The sequence below is a fragment of the Crotalus tigris genome, unplaced genomic scaffold (assembly GCF_016545835.1).
Source record: "Crotalus tigris isolate CLP2741 ecotype Arizona unplaced genomic scaffold, ASM1654583v1 scf7180000018239.1010054, whole genome shotgun sequence".
Lineage (NCBI taxonomy): Eukaryota > Metazoa > Chordata > Lepidosauria > Squamata > Viperidae > Crotalus > Crotalus tigris.
This window is the reverse complement of record NW_024096901.1, coordinates 646,712-668,486: the sequence shown is the minus strand read 5'-3', so window position 1 is coordinate 668,486 and position 21,775 is coordinate 646,712. Positions and strand designations below refer to the sequence as shown.

Genomic DNA, 21,775 nt, shown 5'->3' with positions numbered 1-21,775 from the left:
TAGAAGCTGAGCAGGTGCTGTTTATGCCAGTTTAGCAAATGTTAGTTGTGGGGAACATATTATTAATCTTCTGCAGAAAGAAACAATTCTGGTTTTCTAATTTTCTCTGCAAGCCATGGAACATGATACACCATCTGGAAGCCCTATGTAACTTGCATCTAAATTACATTTTGTCTCAAAAAATTAATTTGAGTGTAAGGGCCGAAGTTTGACCCACATAACTGGCATAGGCTTTAGACGATCAAGCTAAGTGTGAAAATTATTGCAAAATGGGAAGTGGACCCTGTCAATAGAGCTATTCAGGTTTGAGCCAGGATGTGGGACACAGAGCTGTGATTTTTCAGGTTGCAAGAGCTTAGAGCAGTGTTTCTCAACCTTGACAATTTTAAGGCATGTGGACTTCAACTCCCAGAATTCCACAGTCAGCAATGCTGGCTGTGGAATTCTGGGAGTTGAAGTCCACATGCCTTAAAATTGTCAAGGTTGAGAAACACTGGCTTAGAGAGTCCTGCAGTACATGGAGGTAGTATTCTGAATCAAGCAGTAGCCAAGCAGATGCTGGAGGGTGTAGATCAGGTATCAGATAATTAGATATCTCCTATCCCAGGATGATTTATTGTGGAAGTAAAATATTTACAACTCAGAAATGGATGTAGGCTCTAAGTGTTCATAGTGAAACGGCTAATTGCCCATGTTGTAGCGGATTTCAGTTTTGTATTCAGCAAGTATCAGTGCCAGAATATGGCAGAAGCTGAACCTGGGCCCTTTTGTATACAAAGTCTGTGCTTCACAGGACAGAATGGATAGTAACACGGCTACACCAGAAAAAAAAAAGAAGCTTCTGTTTTTGAAGGTTAAAGAAAAGAAGATAGAAAAGGCTATCTTATATATATATTTGGGGGGGGGGAGTAGAACTACCTACCTGCCATCACTGGCTGAACCTCATTTTAGCTAGAGGTTTAAATAATAATAATAATAATAATAATAATAATAATAATAATAATAAGTATTCACAGAAACAGAATTGGACGAACTACAAAGGTTTACCCAGGGCAAAGAAATCAAAGCCTTACCAGAAGTAATTCAGAATGTAGAGGCAAACCAGGGGGAGTTGGCAGTGAAGGAATCCAGCAGAGATATACAACTGTTCTCATTTGGAAACCAGGCACCTCTTCCTCAGGAAGAACAAAACCCTCTAACTAAAGAAATAAAAGAATTGAAACAAAGAATAACTGAGCATCTAGAACAGCACAAAAACAACAGAATAAGGCTACCTGCATTGAAGCTTGTTCCAAAGAAACAGCTAGCACAAGCATTAAAAGATGCAAATACTGCAATATCAAGTATAAGCACCAATTCACTGCAAGAAACAAACCAACTAATGTACAACACAGCTGCAGTTATAACAGAATACCTGGGATGCAAAATCAACAAAGAAGAAAAACAAACAAACAGTGCACCAGAAAAATGGAAGGTTAGACTAGAAAATAAGATCAGCAAGTTAAGATCACATGCAAGCAAGCTAGAACAGATGAAAGAAAAGAAGCTGAAGAACAAGAAGACCAAAGAATACCTAATCAAGAAATACCACTTAGAAACAAGGAAGATCAAGGAAGCACTGGAAATAATAAAGCAACAAATAACAGCTATAGCCAGGAAAATCAGTAGATATGAAGCTCGAATTGCAAACTATAGGCAGAACCTCCAATTTCAATCCAATCAGAAACGTTTCTACCAATCCATCAATGGAGAAACTGCAAGGAATCAGTCAGTACCTGACAAGGAAGAAACAGTGCAGTTCTGGAAGCAGATATGGGATAACCCAAAGAAATACAACAAGGATGCGGCTTGGTTAAAAGAGGTGGGTGCAAATAAAACAGAAGTTGAAATGAAAGAACTAGTAATAACAACAAAAATGGTAGAAAAAAGAGCAAAGAAAATCAAAAATTGGTCAGCACCAGGTGAAGATGAACTGTATGGGTTTTGGTTGAAACATCTAACTGTTATACACCCACTCATTGCCAAACAGTTCAACAATATACTACAAGGAGGAGAAATTGAAAAGTGGCTAACAACTGGGAAAACCTACCTAATAATGAAAAATCCAGCAAAAGGGGCAACACCAGGTAACTACAGGCCAATTACCTGCTTACCAACAACTTTCAAATTACTAACTGGTGTGGTAGCTGATGCAGTACAACAGCATCTAGTTGAAAACAATCTCTTTCCACCTGAGCAGAAAGGAAACCGCCCCAATAGCAGAGGAACAAAAGATCAACTCCTAATAGACAAAATGATCTTGGAAAACTGCAAGAGAAGGAAGACCAACCTGAATGTGGCATGGATTGACTACAAAAAGGCATTTGACTCTCTGCCACATGATTGGATAATAAAGTGCCTAGAAATAATAGGAGTCAGTAGAAACATCAGAAAATTTGTGCAAAGATCGATGGCACAATGGAAGACACAGTTGCAGATCAATGGTGAGAGGCTGGGAGAGGTTAATATCAAGAGAGGAATATTTCAAGGAGATTCATTATCACCATTACTATTTGTTATTGCACTGTTTCCTCTGTCAACAATACTGAATAACTCAGGACATGGCTATCAAACATCAAAAACATCTGCCAGACTATCCCACCTCCTTTATATGGATGATCTGAAGCTGTATGGAAAAAATATCATCTGAAATAGAATCGCTGCTCAACACTGTCCGTATATATAGCCAAGATATTGTAATGGAGTTTGGCTTGGACAAATGTGCCACACTTACTATCAAACAAGGAAAAATAATGAAAACTGAAGGAATCAAGATGCCCCACGAAAATAACATTAAGAGTCTGGATGAGGAAGAGTACTACAAATACTTGGGTATCCTTCAAGTTGACAACATCAAGCACACTGAAGTCAAGAAAAAGATTAGAGGTGAATACATCAAGAGAGTGAAGAAGATCTTAAAGTCCAAACTCAATGGAGGAAATACCATAAAGGCAATCAACACCTGGGCAATCCCAGTCATTAGGTACACAGCTGGAATAGTGGACTGGACTCAAGCAGAACTAAAAGCAATGGATAGGCAGACCAGAAAAATAATGACAATGAATCATGCCCTTCATCCACGCAGTGACATTGATAGACTTTATCTACCAAGGCAAATAGGTGGGCGTGGAATGCTACAAGTACATCAGATGGTTGAAGAAGAAAAAATGGCTTTGGAAGAATATCTGAAGAACAATGATGAAGATGCACTGAAATTAGTATATCAGGAAGGCTTACTAACTACTGGAGAGACCAAACTGGCCTACAAGAAAGACCAAATGAAGAACAGAATAGAGGCATGGGAAGACAAAGCACTACATGGCCAATACATGAAAAAAATAGCTGGGAAAGCAGATAATAATAAAACCTGGCAATGGCTAAGAGCAGGAAAATTGAAGAAAGAGACCGAGGGACTAATTCTGGCTGCACAAGACCAAGCCTTAAGGACAAATGCATACAAAGTCAAAATTGAGAAGACAGCAATAGACAGTAAGTGCCGCCTATGCAAAGAAGCTGAAGAAACAGTGGACCACTTGGTAAGCTGTTGCAAGAAGATTGCACAGACTGATTACAAGCAGCGGCATGACAAAGTAGCAACAATGGTGCATTGGAAGATCTGCAAAAAATATCATTTGCCTGTAAGCAAAAACTGGTGGGATCATAAAATAGAGAAAGTCATAGAAAATGATAAAATTAAACTGCTCTGGGACTTCAGAATTCAAACAGACAAGCACCTGCAACATAACACCCCAGACTTAACAATTGTCGATAAGAAAGACAAAAAAGTCTGGATAGTGGACGTGGCAGTGCCTGGAGACAGCAGAATAGAAGAGAAAGAACTGGAGAAGATAACAAAATACAAAGACCTACAAATAGAAATAGAAAGACTGTGGCAAAAGCAAGCAAGGGTAGTACCAATAGTCATAGGCTCCTTGGGTGCAATCCCAAAAGCACCCAAGGAGCACCACTTGAACACAATTGGCATTGACAAATTTGCTACTAGTCAATTGCAAAAGGCGGCCTTATTAGGAACTGCTTCCATCCTGCGACGATACCTGTAATACCATCAAACATCCACATCTGCCTATCCCAGGTCCTGGTAAGGACTCGATAGGTAGACAAAATGCCAAATCCAGTCTGAACATCTGGCTGACTGTGCGATGATCGATAATAATAATAAAGTTGGAAGGTACCTTGGAGATCATGTAGTCCAACCCCCTGCTCAGGCAGGAAACCCTATACCATTTCAAACAAATGGCTGTCCAATCTCTTCTTAAAAACTTCCAGTGTTGGAGCATTCAGCGCTTCTGGAGGCAGGTTGTTCCACTGGTTAATTGTTCTAACTGCCAGGAAGTTTCTCCTTAGTTCTAGGTTGCTTCTCTCCTTCGTTACTTTCCAGTTTAGCTATGTTAGTTTAGTTTAGCTATGGTTTCATCACGGTTTTCCTGATAATCCAATAAAGGTAGTTCTTGACTTACAACCTTTTGTTTAGTAACTGTTTGAAGTTAGAATGGCACTGAAAAAAATATTGTATGACCATTTTCCACACTTTTGTTGCAGCATCCCCACGATCAGATGATCAAAAGTTGGACTCTTGACAACTGGCATGTATTCACAATGGTTGCAGTGTCCCAGGGTCATTTGACCCTCTTTTGCAAATTTCTGATAAGCAAAGTCAATGGGGAAGCCAGATTCACTTAACAACCATGTTACTAGCTTAACTGCAGTGAATCACTTAATAACTGGGACAAGAAAGGTCATAAAATGAGACAAAACTCAACTGTCTTGCTTAGCAACAGAAATTTTGGGCTCAACTGTAGTTGAACTACCTGTATACATTATTTGTTATCCTAATCACCTCCCTGCCCATATATTGCTCCCATATATTTAATTTAATAAAACTAAAGTCTATTCATAGAAATATTCAGTAAAGAGATGACCTTCTTTGTGAAAGGCATCAGAATTGATACATATTGCAATGCATTTTCCCAAATCGATCATATCCAGTGGAATATTTTGAAATTAAATAATGATTATGCAATGCTATCTGTTGATTACTACTGAAAGCTGCTGTCTTCTTTATCAAGAAATTATAGAAATTCCTTTTCACACCCCACACTGCCAGGAAAAATGTTGGTCACTTAATAGTTTTAAAAGACTGTGTACTTTTCAGATGTCTGACAAAGTCCCCCATGGAGCCTCCATCATATTTTCTTAACCCTCTCTGTATTACTTTTGTCCCCATCTTGGAGATAACATAATTGTGGAAACATCTCAGCTATTCAGGTAGTCGTCATTATTGTTTCTATCAACAGCATGATCGGTATGTACCTTATAATATTCCCGGTGTTGGGTTGCAAAGGTCCTCTCTCTTCATCTGGCAGAGTCTAATTCCGTCATCTTCCCTGATGTCTAAAATTACACCAAGTAAAGGTTGCGATTTACGTGGGATACACTGAGCTTGCTAAAAAGACTCCCTTAGGTATAGAGGATGGTATTTTTTTCAAGGACATGACCAGGACAATACCAAGGCTACTGCCAAAGCAAAATAGAAACTCCTGGCATTCGTGGACGTGGAAAGGCAGGCCAGTTTTGTTTCTCAGTGTTTCTATAATGTATATTTTGTTCCATTAGATGGGCAATGCTTCCCTTGAATAATGTGAGCATACTCCAGAGCAGTTATAATCAGCTAAGCGCAAGCTTCTATTGCTTTACTTGTTGACAGTATATTTAATATCTAAAATTAGAAACTGAAGTCTGCCAGCAAGGCATACCCTGTAATGTAGCAATGGAAGTCTTATTCCTTCACCACAAACGTGTGGACCAAGCTGTGATTATCCAGTGGAGACTAAAGTGCCCTCTCCATATGCTCAGAGGACATCTTAAGCTATGGATGGGCAGCTTTGAGAGCTTGAAAACTAAATCCTGCTACTTTAGTATACTAACAACGCAGAGCCATTTGGCCATGGCATTAATTTATACTGTTCCTATTACAGTAGAAGAGAAGCTGCGCTAGGAACAAAGAACAACTTTGGGCAGTAAAATGGACTCTGCTCTAAAATCTCTCTCTAGAGTTGAGGTCTTTGCAACTGTTATTTAAAATACATGCAATATGTATTTTATTTGGCTTTTATTCTTCTTTTTTGGAATGTGCTATGGGATACAAGTAGTCCTTGACTTACAACCATTTGTTTAGCGACCATTCAGAGTTACAACTTGCAGTGAAAAAAAGTAACTTATGACTACTCCTTGCACTTATAATCATCACAGTATCCTCGTGATCATTGTGATGACAATTCAGATGCAACCGGCATGGATTTACAATGGTTATAGCATCTCAGGGTCATGCGATTACCATCTGCAACCTTCTTAACAGGCTTTTGATATGCAATAGTGGTGAATACAGTATCTATAGCACAGGTATAGGATGAGGATGAAGGTTCGTTCTCCGAGCTTGTGGGTTGGTTTCTGGACGTTTTGTTACCAGGCTAGATAACCTCTTCAGGGGAGTTTAGGGGATGTGAGTGTCTGTGTACTTCTGTTTATAAGGGCTTCAGTTGTGGGTGTGTCAAGTGAAGGTCTTGTGATGGGTCAAGGGTGAGTCATCATTGAGGGGCTTGTGATGTGTCTTGTGATATGGAGGTTACATCTGGTCAGGGTCATTGGGAGGTGAACTGCTGGGGGGAGAGGGGAGGCTTGCATGGGTTGGTTGAGGGTCAGGACTGTCCTTGGTTGGCTGCGCGGTTGATTTGGATTCTGAATGTTTGACCTACAACCAGCCTACGAACCCCTCAGAATCCAAATCAAGTGCACAGAGGCAGAACTGATCCTCAACCAACCCACGCAAGCCCTCCCTCTGCCCACCACCAGAAGTTCACCCCCCCAATGACCCTGACCGGATGTAACCTCCCCATCACGTCCCTCACTGATGACTTACCCCAGACCCATCACAAGACCCTCACTTGACACACCCACACCTGAAGCCCTTATAAACAGAAGTACATCAACACTGACACCCCCTAAACTCTGCTGAAGATGCTATCTAGCTTGGTAATGAAATGTTCAGAAACCAACCCACAAGCTCAGAGAATGAACCTTCATCCTCAGGCTTCTGATAAGTAAAGTCAGTGGAGGAAAACCGAATTTGCTTAAAGACTATATGATTCATTTAACAAGTGCAGTGATTCACTTAACAACCATCACAAAAAAAAGTCATGAAATTGGGCATGACTCACTTAATAGCCACCTTGTTTAGCAATGGAAAATCTAATCCCAGTTGTGGTCATACATCAAGGGCTCCCTTTAATTTGTAACACTTTGTAAAGACAAGTGAGGTTCATCCAAGAGAGTTATTTTACTTTCTGGCATATAGCTTCAATCATCCTCATGTTCAAAAGAGGGAAATTCAAAAAAAAATCAGAAGAAAGACTTACCAGCCAAGATCTGTGCAGAGCAAATGCAGAAGGGTCTTTTCCTTTATAAAAATTTTACCTGGGAAGGAATTAAGGTTTCCTCACAACTCAGGTGCAGCAGTCCCAATCTGGCTCAAGTCCCCATGAGCCTCATCTAAGGAAGATACAAATTGTCAGTTTACCTGTGACCTGCACAATGCTATACATTTTTAGAAGACCTGGAGAGAAACCATCAGTCAATGTGGGTAATGCAAGGCTGGAGAGGGCTAAAAGACTGATTCCTCATGATATTGGAGTTCAAAAAGCTACTGAACATTTTGCCAACAAAATGTAAACAGAGAATGGTGCAGGAGAAGATTCCTTTTCTCTTTAATGCTCCACTAAATGAGGTGCCACTATTCAAAGGAAGACCAACACCCTTGCACCTCTGTACTATAAACTCTCCGCCCTGATTCCACAGAAAAAGTCTCCCATATGTGCTCATTTACTGTTCCTGAAAGCATGCTCCAGAAATTTAGACATGTGCAAATCTGCTTGTAGGATACCAAATTCATTTGGAACCAAGTACTTCAACTTACTAAGTTCTGAGGGCATCGATTGTGTTCATATTTATTTGTAAGGCTGTATTCCTGCTATGGTAAGGCTCCTGCTTCAAACTAAAGCATTCATCCCATTTGTCAATGGATTGCCAGTTAGGCAAAAATAGTAGGTGATCTGAGAATAATAACCATCTCTCAGGGGAAAGTTCTGCCAACTCTGGCCTTAGCGCTATGCTACCCTATCCATTGAGAATGGAAAATAGTACAACAAATAGCTGACCTTGGGCTCAGAAGCTAAGCAGGGTCAGGCCTGGTTGGGACTTATAAAGACTGGGAAGTAAAGTAATGGCAGACCACTTCCATAATCTGATAAGAAAGCTTCACAGACATTCCCTGAAGTCAGTGGATGTTGAGATGTTAAATTTTATAATGTCATAATGGATAAAAAATAGTATGGGATGTTGAAAACAATGCCTGAAGCTGGGATAATTAAAGAGATATTTTTTTAGAGACAGCTATCCTATTGAAGTACACAATTATTAGCATAGTATAGTGCAAAGACTGTTTCATTGTACATTATTGGCCAATAAAATGACTGTGTATTGCTTCGTTTTATGTCCATCTCAGACAATATCCCTCAAATACAGAGCAAAGTGTTAGAACGTCAATTTGTCTTTGCAGACTTCTTCCTGTTTAACCCTTCCCTCACTGGAACCAGAATTTGTTTAGCTTGGACATCAATCAGTGGGAGATTAGAAGCATCATGTGCCTTCGCTGGAGCTTAGCCATTTGTCATCTTCTTCCAAAGACATTTAAGAAAGGACAGTTGGATCAAAGCAGTGACTTAGTATAGACATGGAAAATTCAAAACATCCATGGATTTAAATGCCTTTCAAATGATTGGGGAGAGTGTTGAGAGAGACTGCATAGATTTCTTTTTATAAAGTTATGCTCAGAGGAAAAGCAAATATCTTCCGAACAATAGTTTCTACATGCATTCATTGAGAAGAAGGACATTTCAGGAAGGTATGATAGAATGTTTCCTTGATAGCGAAGAGTTCTGTACATTTGTTGAAAAGTAAACAGTGCAGTCATTCTGTGTGTGCCACTGGAAAGTTGTGTTTGCAAAATTATGAGTTACCCAGTTCTCACCATGATTCAAGTGGTAGAATGTTCCTATGTGGATTGTTGTGAAACATACACAATACATATATTATTTGAAACACTGGTATTTCTACAGTATTAGCCATGGGTAATTTACACTCTAATGTTTAGACAACTTAGACCACTGACGATTTTAAAAGATAGCAAAGTTGTATCAGTATTAATAATGATTTAAAGTGTCAGTATTAATGAGCATAGGGTTACTTAGCTTTTTTTATTCAGAATTAACTACAATTAACTAAAAAAAAGCAGTTGAATGCATTAAAGTATTTGCTGTACAACAAAGATTTTTGTCTTAATCTGATTAGGTAGTAATAATGTCTCCACTGTACTTAATAAAGTGCCCCCAAATCTGAGCCATTTAAATAATACCATTTGGTGGCTTGGAGATTCTAATAGAGGTTGTTTTGTATTATAAGATACTGCAAGATTAATTTGCTACAAATCATCACTACAAATATTTATTTATTTAATAATAATTCAAACCTGTCCAAATTCTAATATATATTACTATTATTATGGTTGGTCGCACACAATCAGCCAGATCTTTAGACTGTATTTGGCATTTTGATCTGGGAACTGGGACAGACAGATGTTGTTTAATGGTATTAAAGATGTCACAGGATGTAAGTTGTTCCAAGTAACGCTACCTTTTGCAATTGATGGTGGCGATTTTGTCAATGCAGATGGTGTTCAAGTGGTGCTCCAGATGTTTTGGGAAAGCACCCAAGGTGCCTATTTTTATTCATACTATCTTTGCTTCCTTTTGCCACAGTTGTTCTACTTCTATTTGCAGGTCTTTATATTTTGTTATTTTCTTTAGTTCTTTGTCTTTAATTCTGCTGCCTCCAGATACTGCAATGCCCACTCTCCAAACTTTTTTTGTTTTTCTTATCAATAATTGTTAAGCTTGGGGTGTTGATAAAACAGACAAAATAGAAAGAACTGAGAAAATAACAAAATACATAGACCTACAAATAGAAGTAGAATGACTATGGTTCGTTGCACAGTCAGCCAGATGTTTAGACTGAATTTGTCATTTTTATCCACGACTGAGTCCTTCCCAAGGACCTGGAGTGGGCAGATGTTGGAGTTTTATGGTGTTAGAGGTATCGTTGCAAGATGTAAGCTGTTCTGAGTAAGCTGCCTTTTTGAAATTGACTGATGGTGAATTTATCAAACCCAATGCTGTTCAAGTAAGTGCTCCAGTTGTTTTGGGATTGTACCCAAGGCACCTATTACTATTGGTATTATTTTTGCTTTCTTTTGCCACACTATCTCCACTATTATTGTAGTTGTTGTTATCTCACAATGCCTATATAAATTGAGTCACTTTCAAGCAATTTGACTTAACAACAACTTGGCTAGAGAAGCAGTATTAAGTTAAATTGTTACATCCTATCTCAAATCATCAAGTCTACTGACTGATAGGAGTTTAACATGAAAGTTGTTTATTGTACTAAATCATGACTTATTTAACTATGGTTTACTAAGTAAAACTTAATCGGTTGTGGTTACATACCTTGTTAAGCCAAAACTAACCAAACCAAAAAATGCTTAGAACAATTTCAAAATATCAAAACATTTTTTCCACATCCAACTAAGTATCTGCTTTCAGTACTATAGTGATTTCTCTTGGTTACTTAATAGTCATCAGTGACAGACCTCATTTGTTAACTTGAAAAGGTGTTTGAACAAGTTTTCTCTGTCTTCATACAAGCAGGTACATGATTTGAACCTGTGTATATTATGCTGGGTGGTATAGCAGTTTTGCTAGACTTGACTACCACTGCCCTGCAGTGTGCTACAGAATCAGCATATTGCAGTTTGTGGGAGCTAAATATAGTTAAATAGCATCTAGGCCTGGACCACAAAAATTCAAAGTATAATAGATCTTATAGCTCACAGAAAATACTGTTGACTTAAAAATTAGCCCATATATAATCTCTCCTTCTAGGTTTTACAGCATGTAATTTAATTGGACTTTGTTATGTCCAATTGACATCTTAGGAATTGAGGTGACTTACAGATATCAAAATATCTGTATTAGTTCAATTTTTGGATTGGTTAAACAATCTCTGGGCATTTTTGGATTGGTTAAACAATCTCTGGGCAAGAGTTTGAATAGAAGATAAAGCTATTTATTATAACTATATTCTAGTTATTAAGTTTTGAAATCAATCTTCTGCAACTTGCCTATTATTGTTGTAAAGTCATTTCAAGGGAAAGCTGTATCCTTTTTTATTTGAAATGTATTTTAATCTGAAACAAATATTACTCTGCTAGTGAAAAAGGAATAGTTTTCATTTATCTGAAGCAAGTTAACTTTTGAAGTTAGAAGTCAAATTATCAGTAGAATTTGGGGAGGAGGTTACTGACAGTTGTACTACCTTCCTATTTTGTTTTGTTTACATCCAAAATTTCTACAAATATACTGAGCAAATACCAAACTACTGGTCTAAGCTTTGCATATCTTTCAATTTGGTATCCAAGACTACTTAGGCTGATTGTACTGATACTGTATATCTAGGGCACAAATGTCATGTGAATAGCCATAAATATATGACAGTTGTTGTCATATATATTTTCTTCTTTTAAACAATTTTGTAAACTAGCTAAAGGTAATAGTTCTCACAGAGCACTTAAATAAAGATTCACAAAAAGGCTTCATCATAATCTAATACATCCGTTACAAAACCAGCTTTTTACATTTATCTGCAAGTGGAGAAACGTAGCCATCCAAGTTTGTACATTATGTTTTGTGATTGCAGCATATTTCATTTCTTTTATAGATGCAGAATCCTTCCCAAATGATTAGATCTGCCTATGAAGCAGCTCCTGTGTTCATAAAGGTAAGAGATATAATCTCAATGGTAACTTAAATTCAAAATCTACACCAATGCTACTTAGATGAAAATGTCCTAATTTTCCTGTCCATCTGTCACTTCTTGAAAACAGGCTATAGAAACTCCCATCCGTAGTAGGCCTACAATATGTGGACTGCAAGCATCCACACAATCACTTGTTAGCAGAAAATATATACGGAAAACTCAACTTTTGCACATTATCTAAAATGATTCTCTAGGTTTTTGCAGCCCAAATATAATAAATCTAATAATCAAGCATGTTTATCTTTGATTTCCCATAAAGAAGTAAAAGGCATGGTTGAGTGCTAAAAATATTTCCATTCAAGTCAGTATTGACTCCTGGCAACTGCCTGGAAAAGTCCTTGCATTTTTCTTGGCAAGGTTTTTCAGAAGTGGTTTGCCATTATGTGTTTCCTAGGGCTGACAGAATGTGTCTGGCCCAAAGACTATCCAGCTGGCTTTGTGTCCAATGTGGGACTAGAACTCACAGCCTCCCAGTTTTTAGCCTCCTACCTTAATCATTGGAGAGGAAAATCCTTTCAGGTATTTGCATAATTCCAAAGCCATTGCTTGCTAGGGATTGTGGGAGTATGAAACAGTGTGGTGAAGTAATTGAAGAACTAGGCTTAGGGTGGGGACACTCAGATTCATGTTTACCCTCAACCATGGGAGCTCACTGAGGAACTTTGGGACTGTCATCCTCGCTCAATCCACTCCACCCTTAGGGGAGTAATGGAGGGCAAAATGCTATGTACACCACCTTCAGCACATTTCCTTTTCTTAGAGGAAATGTGAAGTATAAATCTTACTATAAGTCTAGGATATCCAAGAAATCCAGAGGCAAAGTTTGTGGGAAACTGTTATAATTACTCATTTGGGAACAAGAGAGATGGTATTCAGTGCATCAGTATCAATTTCTCTCTCAAAGGAAAAATTAAGCTTGTGTTAAAAATTAAGTTTGTTCCGTACATAGCACCTTTAACTTTATAAATTTAATTTTATGTTTCTGGTCATCTTTCAGAGCCCACAAAATATTACAGCTACTAAAGGCCAGCTGGTGGTGTTTGAGTGTCGAATAAGAGCTTCCACACCTCTTCAGGTTCGCTGGTACAGAGAATGCAACCAAATCATAGATTCTGCAGACTTCCGCATATTAAGAAAAAGTAGGCATTTTTGTTCTTTAAATGCCCTCCATCTGTGAGACAACTTCTGTTCTACAAACCATCAACTGTATTTCAGGGGGAGGAAATAGAAGATATACTTGTTTGAATTGCAAGAACTTGGTTTTCCTTGTTTGATCCCAGTACAGTAGATAGGGGGGGGTATTGGAATGGGACAACTCACTGCAGCCGACTCACCATGACCAAGCCGCCATAGCTAACTCATCACAGCCAACTCACTGTGGGACAACTCACCATGGCCAACTTGCTGCAGGACAATTCAACAATTCAATTTATTTATTTAAAATAGTGAAAAAAATATTTTAGTTTTTGTCATTTGTATTTCATTTTGCCTTCCTTTGGCATCCTTTCTTTAATGATTCTGTTCCACTATTTCTTCAATATTAGTGTAACTCTTGTCCCACAGCGAGCTGTCCAGTGGCGAGTTGGCCACGGCGAATTGACCAGTGGGGAGTTGGCTGTGGTGAGGTGGCTGTGGTGAGTTGACTGTGGCAAGTTGAAGACCTTCTAGATTTGGACATGGCAACTAAAAAGTATATTAAGTACAGACGAACTTCCTTGACCAATATTTTATTTCTGTTGGGAAGGGTTAATTCATCCATTACCCCATGACAAAACTCTTTCTGAAGAGCAGACATTGGTGTGTTACCTTTCTCAGGAACGTGAAATGTGACTGTGATTGGAGCAGTGTGTACAAAGAGCTACTCAAAATGTGGCATTCTTCTCCCAGGAGAAGAATGACATAGAGCATTTGTGCATATTCAAGTTTCTATGATGAGTTGCTGCCAGTTTCTACAATGTATATTTTTACTCAAATTAAATTAGCTAATTTGGAGTGGGATGAATTCTTTTGTAAATATATGCACAACTGCTGTCTAATCACAACAGTGTTGCTGCGGATCCACATCTTTCCCATGTGTCTCCATCTGTAACATCTAATAAAAGAAACATATAACTGAGCCATGTTCAGCCTTGCCTTGAACTTAATGCAAGCAGCAGTCAGTAAATGGAAGGCAAAGAAATATTAAAAGCTAGTGGGTGGGTGGGTGTGGGGGGGGTGAGTGTGGGGAGAGAGAATTAATGCTGATATGTAGGAAATGTGGTCTGACAGCAGCCAGGCATTCTCCATTCTCCATTCACATAAAGCTAATCTATAATGCAGTTTGTTTTTGGCGTTCTATGCTGTGTGCATCACTGATTTGTAAATGGCTGCTTTCTTGAAAAAAATTACCAACCTCACAGCAAAGCAAAAATAAACTAGCTGAACTATGGATGAATATTACATGTGAATTTGACCAACATTTGATTATGCTCTGGAGAACATTAACAAACTGTTGGTATTGGATAGGACTTTCAAGAAAATCAGATAATTCTGCATCATCAGACAGGTTTAGGACATAAAGAAAAATAACAATAAAATTATAACCATCTTTCTAAAAAGTTAATTGATTTAAGTATGGTGTACCTGGATATTCCAGTATAAAAGTATTAAGAAAAAATTATCCTGGTATAAAAATAAAAAAAAACACAAAAACCCTGCAATATTTTGTTGAAAATGTAAATCTGAGATGAGATAAATGGAATAGGAACCAAATACTGAATTTGTCCCACAATTAAGAATTCTAGCTGTTCTCCAATACACATGCCTTTTGGACTCACCTGTTTTCTGTAAGATATGTAAAGCAGATACAGAGGTAACAGGAAGGGGATCTGGACAAAACAAAGGATTGACCCCAGATCAGGCATTAAAATAAAAACAAATGTGTTGTATTAGGTAACAAGTAGAACAGATTAAAAACCAATAAGGTGATTAGCAAGGAACGCAAAACTTGTATGACATTCCAGACAGCATTTGTACAGAACTCATACTCCATCTCAAATGTCCCTTAATACGACAGACATTCCACTTAAATTATCCAAAGTTTCCAGTCACAGGTGGGGATTCATATCAATAAGGCTAGCCTTACTATGTATTTACTAGGTTTGAGAGTTTCATGTTAACACATATATTTGCATATTTTACAATATATGCTAGGGTCATTTGAAGCACCTGTTTAGTTCTTGGCACTCCAGCAACAAAAGTATTGCAACATCTAAGTGCAGTTTTTGGGTGGGCATCGTATATAGACCTGTTCCTGCCTCATTTTGCCTTTTGTGGTTCTGAATGTACCCTGCTGGATCAGGCCATGGTCCTACTCAATGAAGTATTGTGGATCACACAATAGTTAACCAGATTTATACAGGAAGCTCAAAAGCAGACAGAAGGGCAAAACCAATTATTGATTCAACTCTAACATAATAACTTTATTAGTTTATCATAGTTTCCATTGCATACACTATTAGAAATAGAAGGTCTATTCACATAATTCTTTGATTCAAAGTCCACTATTTGGGCAGTATTGAATTAACCTCAAAGGCTTACCTAAAGCAAAAAATATGAAATACAATATAGCTTCTCTGTTGTTGTTGTTATTTTAAAAAAAAGAAAATTGTTTTGAGGCTCATTCTATCCTTTATGGCTGTTTTCTGCTTTATCTATATTTTTTCCCCCTCTAAGATGAAAAGTTTGTGAATAAACAGCAAAATGGCCCTTCTCTGTTACTATTCCTCCATTGAATAGGAGCGCATGCTGCTTTGGGGTCAGTGCAGAATTCAGATAAATGGACTTGTAATATTGGTGTGTTATTTCAAGATTTAATAAGCTAAGTGCAAAGCAGGATGCTCAGAAGCAAATGGGGCAGAATTCTTGCACCTTTTAATAGTTTCATGTAAGTCTGAAGCTTGGAATAGTGGAAGGAGACAGAATCTATGTCACCACCGGGTCCTTAGTGAGTGGGGGCCAGCAGATGGGGAAGGTCTGTGACTGTGGGTGTGATCTGCAGTTGTGGTGATTGTCTTTGAGCTGTTGTTTTACATTTTCACTTTTTGAATCCACAAAATAGTTGTTCACAATTAAATTCTCTGTCTCTTTCTCTCTAACAGAGGCATGCTCATCCATGGTCCCTGGTAAGTATTTTTAAATAAAAACACAAGTTGCAAAGAACTAGGAACATTACCCAAGAATCTAGCTAGTGCATTCAGCAAGGCCTATGCAAGATACATGCAAGTCCACAATCCTATGCCACTGGCTGAACCTTGTAGCTGGATGTATTTAGCAAGTTATACGTTGTCCTTGTTAACTCATGAAAAATTCAGGTTTCAGCTGGCAAACTGTTAAACAATAATATCCACCTAATAGTTAGGTTCTTACTATATTGTACGATTGTTTCTAGCTCAATCTTAGATGTTTGCTGTGCAGTCAGTCCCACTGACTTCAGTAAACTTACTCTCAAATCTGTAATTCACGCACACTTTACTTAGCTGCTTTTGACTTTCTATGAAGTTAGGGATACCAGATTTGATCTGTGAAAATTACTATAATTGATATCAGCAAAGGGCTTGTTTTCTGGCATCTTAGGGTTGTTTGAGGTTTTGCAATCTTGGTTTGATACTCTATAGGTAATCCTTGTTTTGTGACCGCAAGTGGAACCATCAATTCAGTTGTTAAGTGAAGTGGTCACTAAATGAAATTATGACTGTGTGGATAATTTTATTTCAGCTTTTCTCTGCTGTGTAGACCTGTGAAGGCTAGGGTACTGCTCGCAAAGTAACCTTTTAATCACTATTGTAACTAAAGGAGATTAAACAAGGGCTATTTGTACTAAATTCAGAATGCTTTGCATTCACTAAGGCAAATCTATTCAGTAATAGATTTGATTCTGTCGCTAGGGCACTTTTATGGTAGTATTTGTTCAAACTGCAATTGCTGTTTTTTTGGGCATAGGATAATGTATACAGCAATTTTGTTCTTCTCACTGTGTAGTCAATCAATCAATTTTTTTATTAGTTACAGATCAGCATTACAAATAAAAGCATTAAAAACAGTAATAATGATGGTGATGATCTTATAACAGTAGTTGTACATAAAAGTATTTTCCAAGTATTTTATTAGGTGAGGGGGTTATAAATTGAGTCTGTGAGCCCGTAGAGAAGATGCCGTGTAGCAGGACATGAGCTGTAGCTACTCCACAAGGGCACAATCTCAGCTCATATGGTATTTTTTATATATATTGGCCCTCCAAAACTGCTATGGGAAATGCAGTGCCGTGCGCTAAGGTTTATGCCCTTTGGATTTTGGGGACAGTTATTCAATATAACTATCTTGCTGCTTTAAAAGGGGGAGTTTGACTGCTGAAAAAAACATTCTGATCTTGTTGGATTTCCAGATCTTTGACAATGCTGTTTGAATGCATTGTGTGTGTGTACACTCATACCACATCATTAAAAGTACTTCCCATTGTGCAGTATGTCAAGGTTCCTACTAATGAAACCAAATAAATCAGAACTCTGAGGCTTGAATTTCCTCAAAGAACATGTTTATTGGATACATAATATCGGCATGGTAAAAAGTGAAACCAACTTTAAACTTCCCCTTAGGGATTCAATGTAACTAAATGTAATAATTCCCTCCCCTCTATTATGCTATTGATCATGCTACGCAATAAAAGCAATTGGCGGACTCCATGATACTTCTCTCCACCTTCCAGCTCCTGTGGGAATGACCTTGTTTCCCATGGGACCGCTCTGTGTTTAGACTAGCAATGCTTTTGGTCTCTTTCTCTCCCTTTCCCCAACCTGTGGCAACTTAAAATGACAAAGATGGCTTCAGCCAGGTTCATTTCAGAAGTTGACGTAGTCATTATGCTGATCGTTCTCCTCCTCCCCTCCCCCAACTTTTTTTTAACCTCACATTCTGCAGCATTCTAGGTGTGAATTAGGAACACCATTTATAAAGTTCACCTACTTACGAAGTTTTTGTGTTTCATCGTGAAACTGGTTTATTTGTAGTAATATATTGTAAATTTGTGGAAAAAGATCAAGTCCTACTAACATACGTGCGTCTTAATATGACATTGTACTTATTCATTTATTTATTGTACATTTATTTATTAACTTTTTGCTTTTCTCAGAGGAAGTTTGTTCTTTGGTGATAACAGAAGCTTTCCCTGAAGATTCTGGAATATATATATGTATTGCTGAAAACGATTTGGGGGCTATAGCATCCAGTGCTTTTCTTTGGGTTCCTGAAGGTAAGTTTGGAGTCTTTTCCTTTTCCCTTTGAGGGAAATAATTTTTAAAAGAAATTCTGAAAGAATTGAAAGAATTTTAAGGGAAAGACTAGAGAATTTTCATATAGTAGATCATGCTGTTCATGTCTAAAAGCTTTATATTTATTTCTGTTACTGATTCAATTTATAGCTTCTATGCATCAATTTCATTAGAAGAAAGCTGTCTTTTTTTCTTAATGCTAGACAGGCAGAATATTCCTGAGACTCCCAACAAGAACACAAACATACTGGACTACATTAATATATACATAATTAAAGTGCACACAGCTAGTCATATTTGTAAAATGTACATACCTGTAATGGCGATTTTATTTAAGCCAAATCTAGGATCATTCTAAAAACTTACATAAGGCTTTTTGAAACTATTTACCTTATTGAAACCACTTATCTTATTTCTCTTCTACTAGCTCTGGGTTATATTCTTTATTTATTAAATTCATGTGCTGCCCATCTATCTACCAAGCAATTCTCGGTTATATATTAAATTTCATAAGAGATTCCTATTCAAAGTGTCTATAACTAAAGAACCACTCATTGTTTTTGCTTCTTTATTGTTGAATTTCACCTGAAATAATTTGAACAAGGAAATAGCATGGAATTTCTCAGATGAAAAGAGGAATTGCTAAAAAGCTCTTTGGAATCATTTTCCATCTTAAGCAATGGTCGAGATACAAAGCATTGCCTTTGGTTTTATTTTTTTGTATGTCATCTATATCTGTATTTTTCAGTTTCAGCAATAGAAGAAATTGGAAACTTTGAATCTGCTCCCTTGTTGACAGATATGCTAACCAACATGAACATCAGTTCTGCACCAGACAGTCAATTTGTAGCAATGGGAAAAGAGGCAGAGAACAATGTTTCTGATGCAAGTGGACAAAATGCCTCTGATCCAGCAAATGAAGTGGAACATGAAAGCTCCCAGTGTCAGAATTATAGCAATCAGAGCATCAGTTTTCCTGGTATTAATGAAAATCCCTCTGGCAATTCACATGATTGGTAAGTTAAGGAAAGATTGTTGCTTTGATCCATGTCAGTTGCTTTTGCTAAAAACTATTGCAAGCATGCATGGATTTTTAAAGCTCTGTTGCTGGTTGTTGTTGTTGTTGTTAATTGCGAAGTCCTGTCCGACCCATCGCGACCCCATGGACAACGTTCCTCCAGGTCTTCCTGTCCTCTACCATCTTCTGGAGTCCATTTAAGTTCACACCTACTGCTTCAGTGACTCCATCCAGCCATCTCATTCTCTGTCGGCCCCTTCTTCTAATTGCCCTCAATCTTTCCCAGCATTAGCCCTTCTCCAGTGAGCCCTTTCTTCTCATTAGGTGGCCAAAGTATTTGAGTTTCAACTTCAGGATCTGGCCTTCTAAAGAGCAGTTGGGGTTGATCTCTGTTGCTGGTAGGTTGGTGTATATGCATACTGTATATTAAATTGTCCTGTAAGTGTAGGCATGCTATTACAAAGATGTTTGGTGTGTTCATTTTTTCATATAGGTGAATTAAGACTTTGACAGAGATTCCTGAGCCAGCATAAATTGCTCTACAACATAATGGCAAGCGAAGATTTCTACAAATGGCTTCAATTGGCCATAGATCTGTTGAAAGATTACTATTCTAATGCCCCACTACTTAAAAAATCATATATTTGGCCACTAACCAGAAAAAAAGAATACAGAAATTATTCTCTGCTATAGTAAATATTGCTTGAACCCTTGTCCTGTTTGCTAAATAGCTAACCCAGCAACCTTCTTAGATGCTGCACAGAGCATCATTGGTTGCCTTTGATGGAAGGTAATATGTAGTTCAGTAGGTCTGATTATCCTATTTCTAGAATTAATAAACATTTTAAATATAACTACTTGATTTGAATACAACACTGCAACCAAGTCATAAGAGAGAATAATTTTAAAATTCTGTGTAGAATGATTAGAAATTTTGCCCAACTTGGAAGCTACTTGTAGCTTTTATTCTGAACACAGAAAATGTTGAGGCTGGAATAACTCTGCCATACAAATAGTCCTCGAGGTAATTGGACTTTCTTGTTTTTCTTTGAAGACGTTTTGCTTCTCATCCAGGAAGTTTCTTCTGCTCTCGGATGAGAAGTAAAACGTCCTCAAAGAAAAACAAGAAAGTTCAGTTGCCTCATGAAAAAGCATCTTTGAGATAACTTATTACCTGGATGACTGAGACTAGTCCTCGACTTACAAAAACAATTGGGACCAGACTTTCCACTGCTAAGCAAAGTGGTGCCTGATTTTACAACCTTTATTGCCATGATTGTTAAGTGAATTATTCCGATTGTTAAGCAAATCTGGCTTCCTCCATTGACTTTATCAGAAGGCAGCTGGGAAGATCACAAATGGCAATTACATGACCCCGGATGCTGAAAATATCATAAGTACATGCCAGTTGTGTATCCAAATATTGATCACCTGATCAGGGGACACTGCAATATTTGTAAGTGTGAGGGCTACCTATATGACTATAAGTTACTTTTTCAGTGCTGTTGTAACTTTGAACGGTTGCTAAACAAATGGCTGTAAGCTGAGGACTATCTGTATTCATCACACAGTAATAAAAGTAACTTAGAACAGAGAATTGTCCAACCTAAAGATGAATAATATATTGGCACAAAAAAATAATTATTTCAATCAGTTGGTAAAATTGAACTGAAGATTAAGCTCCTTTGAACTATCCTGCCAGAATTCTCTACCAGATCACGGAATGTTAGTGAGTCTTCCATTAATTAAACTACTAATTTTAATGCATTAAACCTTGACAGCTTTCAAACAATCTACTGTACAGTCTACTCCCACAACCCTTGCAAAATATTGGAGGACAATATTTTATGGTCTGTTCTGAGATATTTATTTATTGGTATATATTACATTGTTGGATACATTATACCTCTGTAGACTGGGTACACACCGAAAAAGTTACTCAGAAAAGAAAGGAAGCTAGATTTACAATCCAGAGGGTAAATAGATCCATCCTTTAATTTCCCTCTTCTTTTCTCTAGAAATCTCTTGAAATCAAAATCAAAATGCAGTTGTTTTCTATTCTTTGCCCCTTTTTGTCCAAAATAGGACACATTTCACATCTTTCCTGTGCTGCGCGGGTAGACTGGAGCAATTATTTAAATCACATACATTAGCAAATAGCAATATTCACTCCAACTATTCAACAAAAAGCATCCATTTAAAGAGGGGCAAGTTGTTTCTTCATCAGTATTAATTCCTGGCAATTACCTAAATAAGTCCCTGCAGTTTTTTGGCAAGTGTTTTTAGAAGTCGTTTGTCACTGCCTTCTTCCTAGGATTAAGAGGGAGTGACTGGCCCTAGGTCATCCACTTGCATTTGCACTTAAAATGGGACTAGAAATCATGGTCTCCTAGTTTCTAGTCTGCTG

At 37.7% G+C, this 21,775-nt stretch overlaps 1 protein-coding gene and 1 long non-coding RNA gene across 4 annotated transcripts in view; one reads left to right on the top strand and one right to left on the bottom strand.

The window, feature by feature from the left end:
- LOC120310632 overlaps positions 1-8,010 on the bottom strand; it is a 32,064-nt gene extending 24,054 nt beyond the window's left edge. The window contains exons 1-2 of the long non-coding RNA XR_005557415.1: positions 7,473-8,010; positions 5,371-5,451 (exon numbers count right to left, since the gene is read on the bottom strand). This is a non-coding gene — a long non-coding RNA (uncharacterized LOC120310632). The remainder of the gene's footprint in view (positions 1-5,370; positions 5,452-7,472) is intronic.
- Positions 1-21,775, top strand: part of MYOT (myotilin) — a 55,716-nt gene that overhangs the window by 1,903 nt on the left and 32,038 nt on the right. For 2 of the 3 annotated variants that reach the window (XM_039349253.1, XM_039349255.1), the window contains exons 2-6: positions 11,947-12,006; positions 13,043-13,184; positions 16,185-16,208; positions 18,212-18,331; positions 19,099-19,366. In XM_039349253.1, coding sequence (XP_039205187.1) covers positions 11,947-12,006; positions 13,043-13,184; positions 16,185-16,208; positions 18,212-18,331; positions 19,099-19,366 — 614 coding nt within the window. Of the gene's footprint in view, positions 1-8,943; positions 9,017-11,946; positions 12,007-13,042; positions 13,185-16,184; positions 16,209-18,211; positions 18,332-19,098; positions 19,367-21,775 lie in introns of those variants that run through there. The other variant, XM_039349254.1, reaches the window with a different exon arrangement.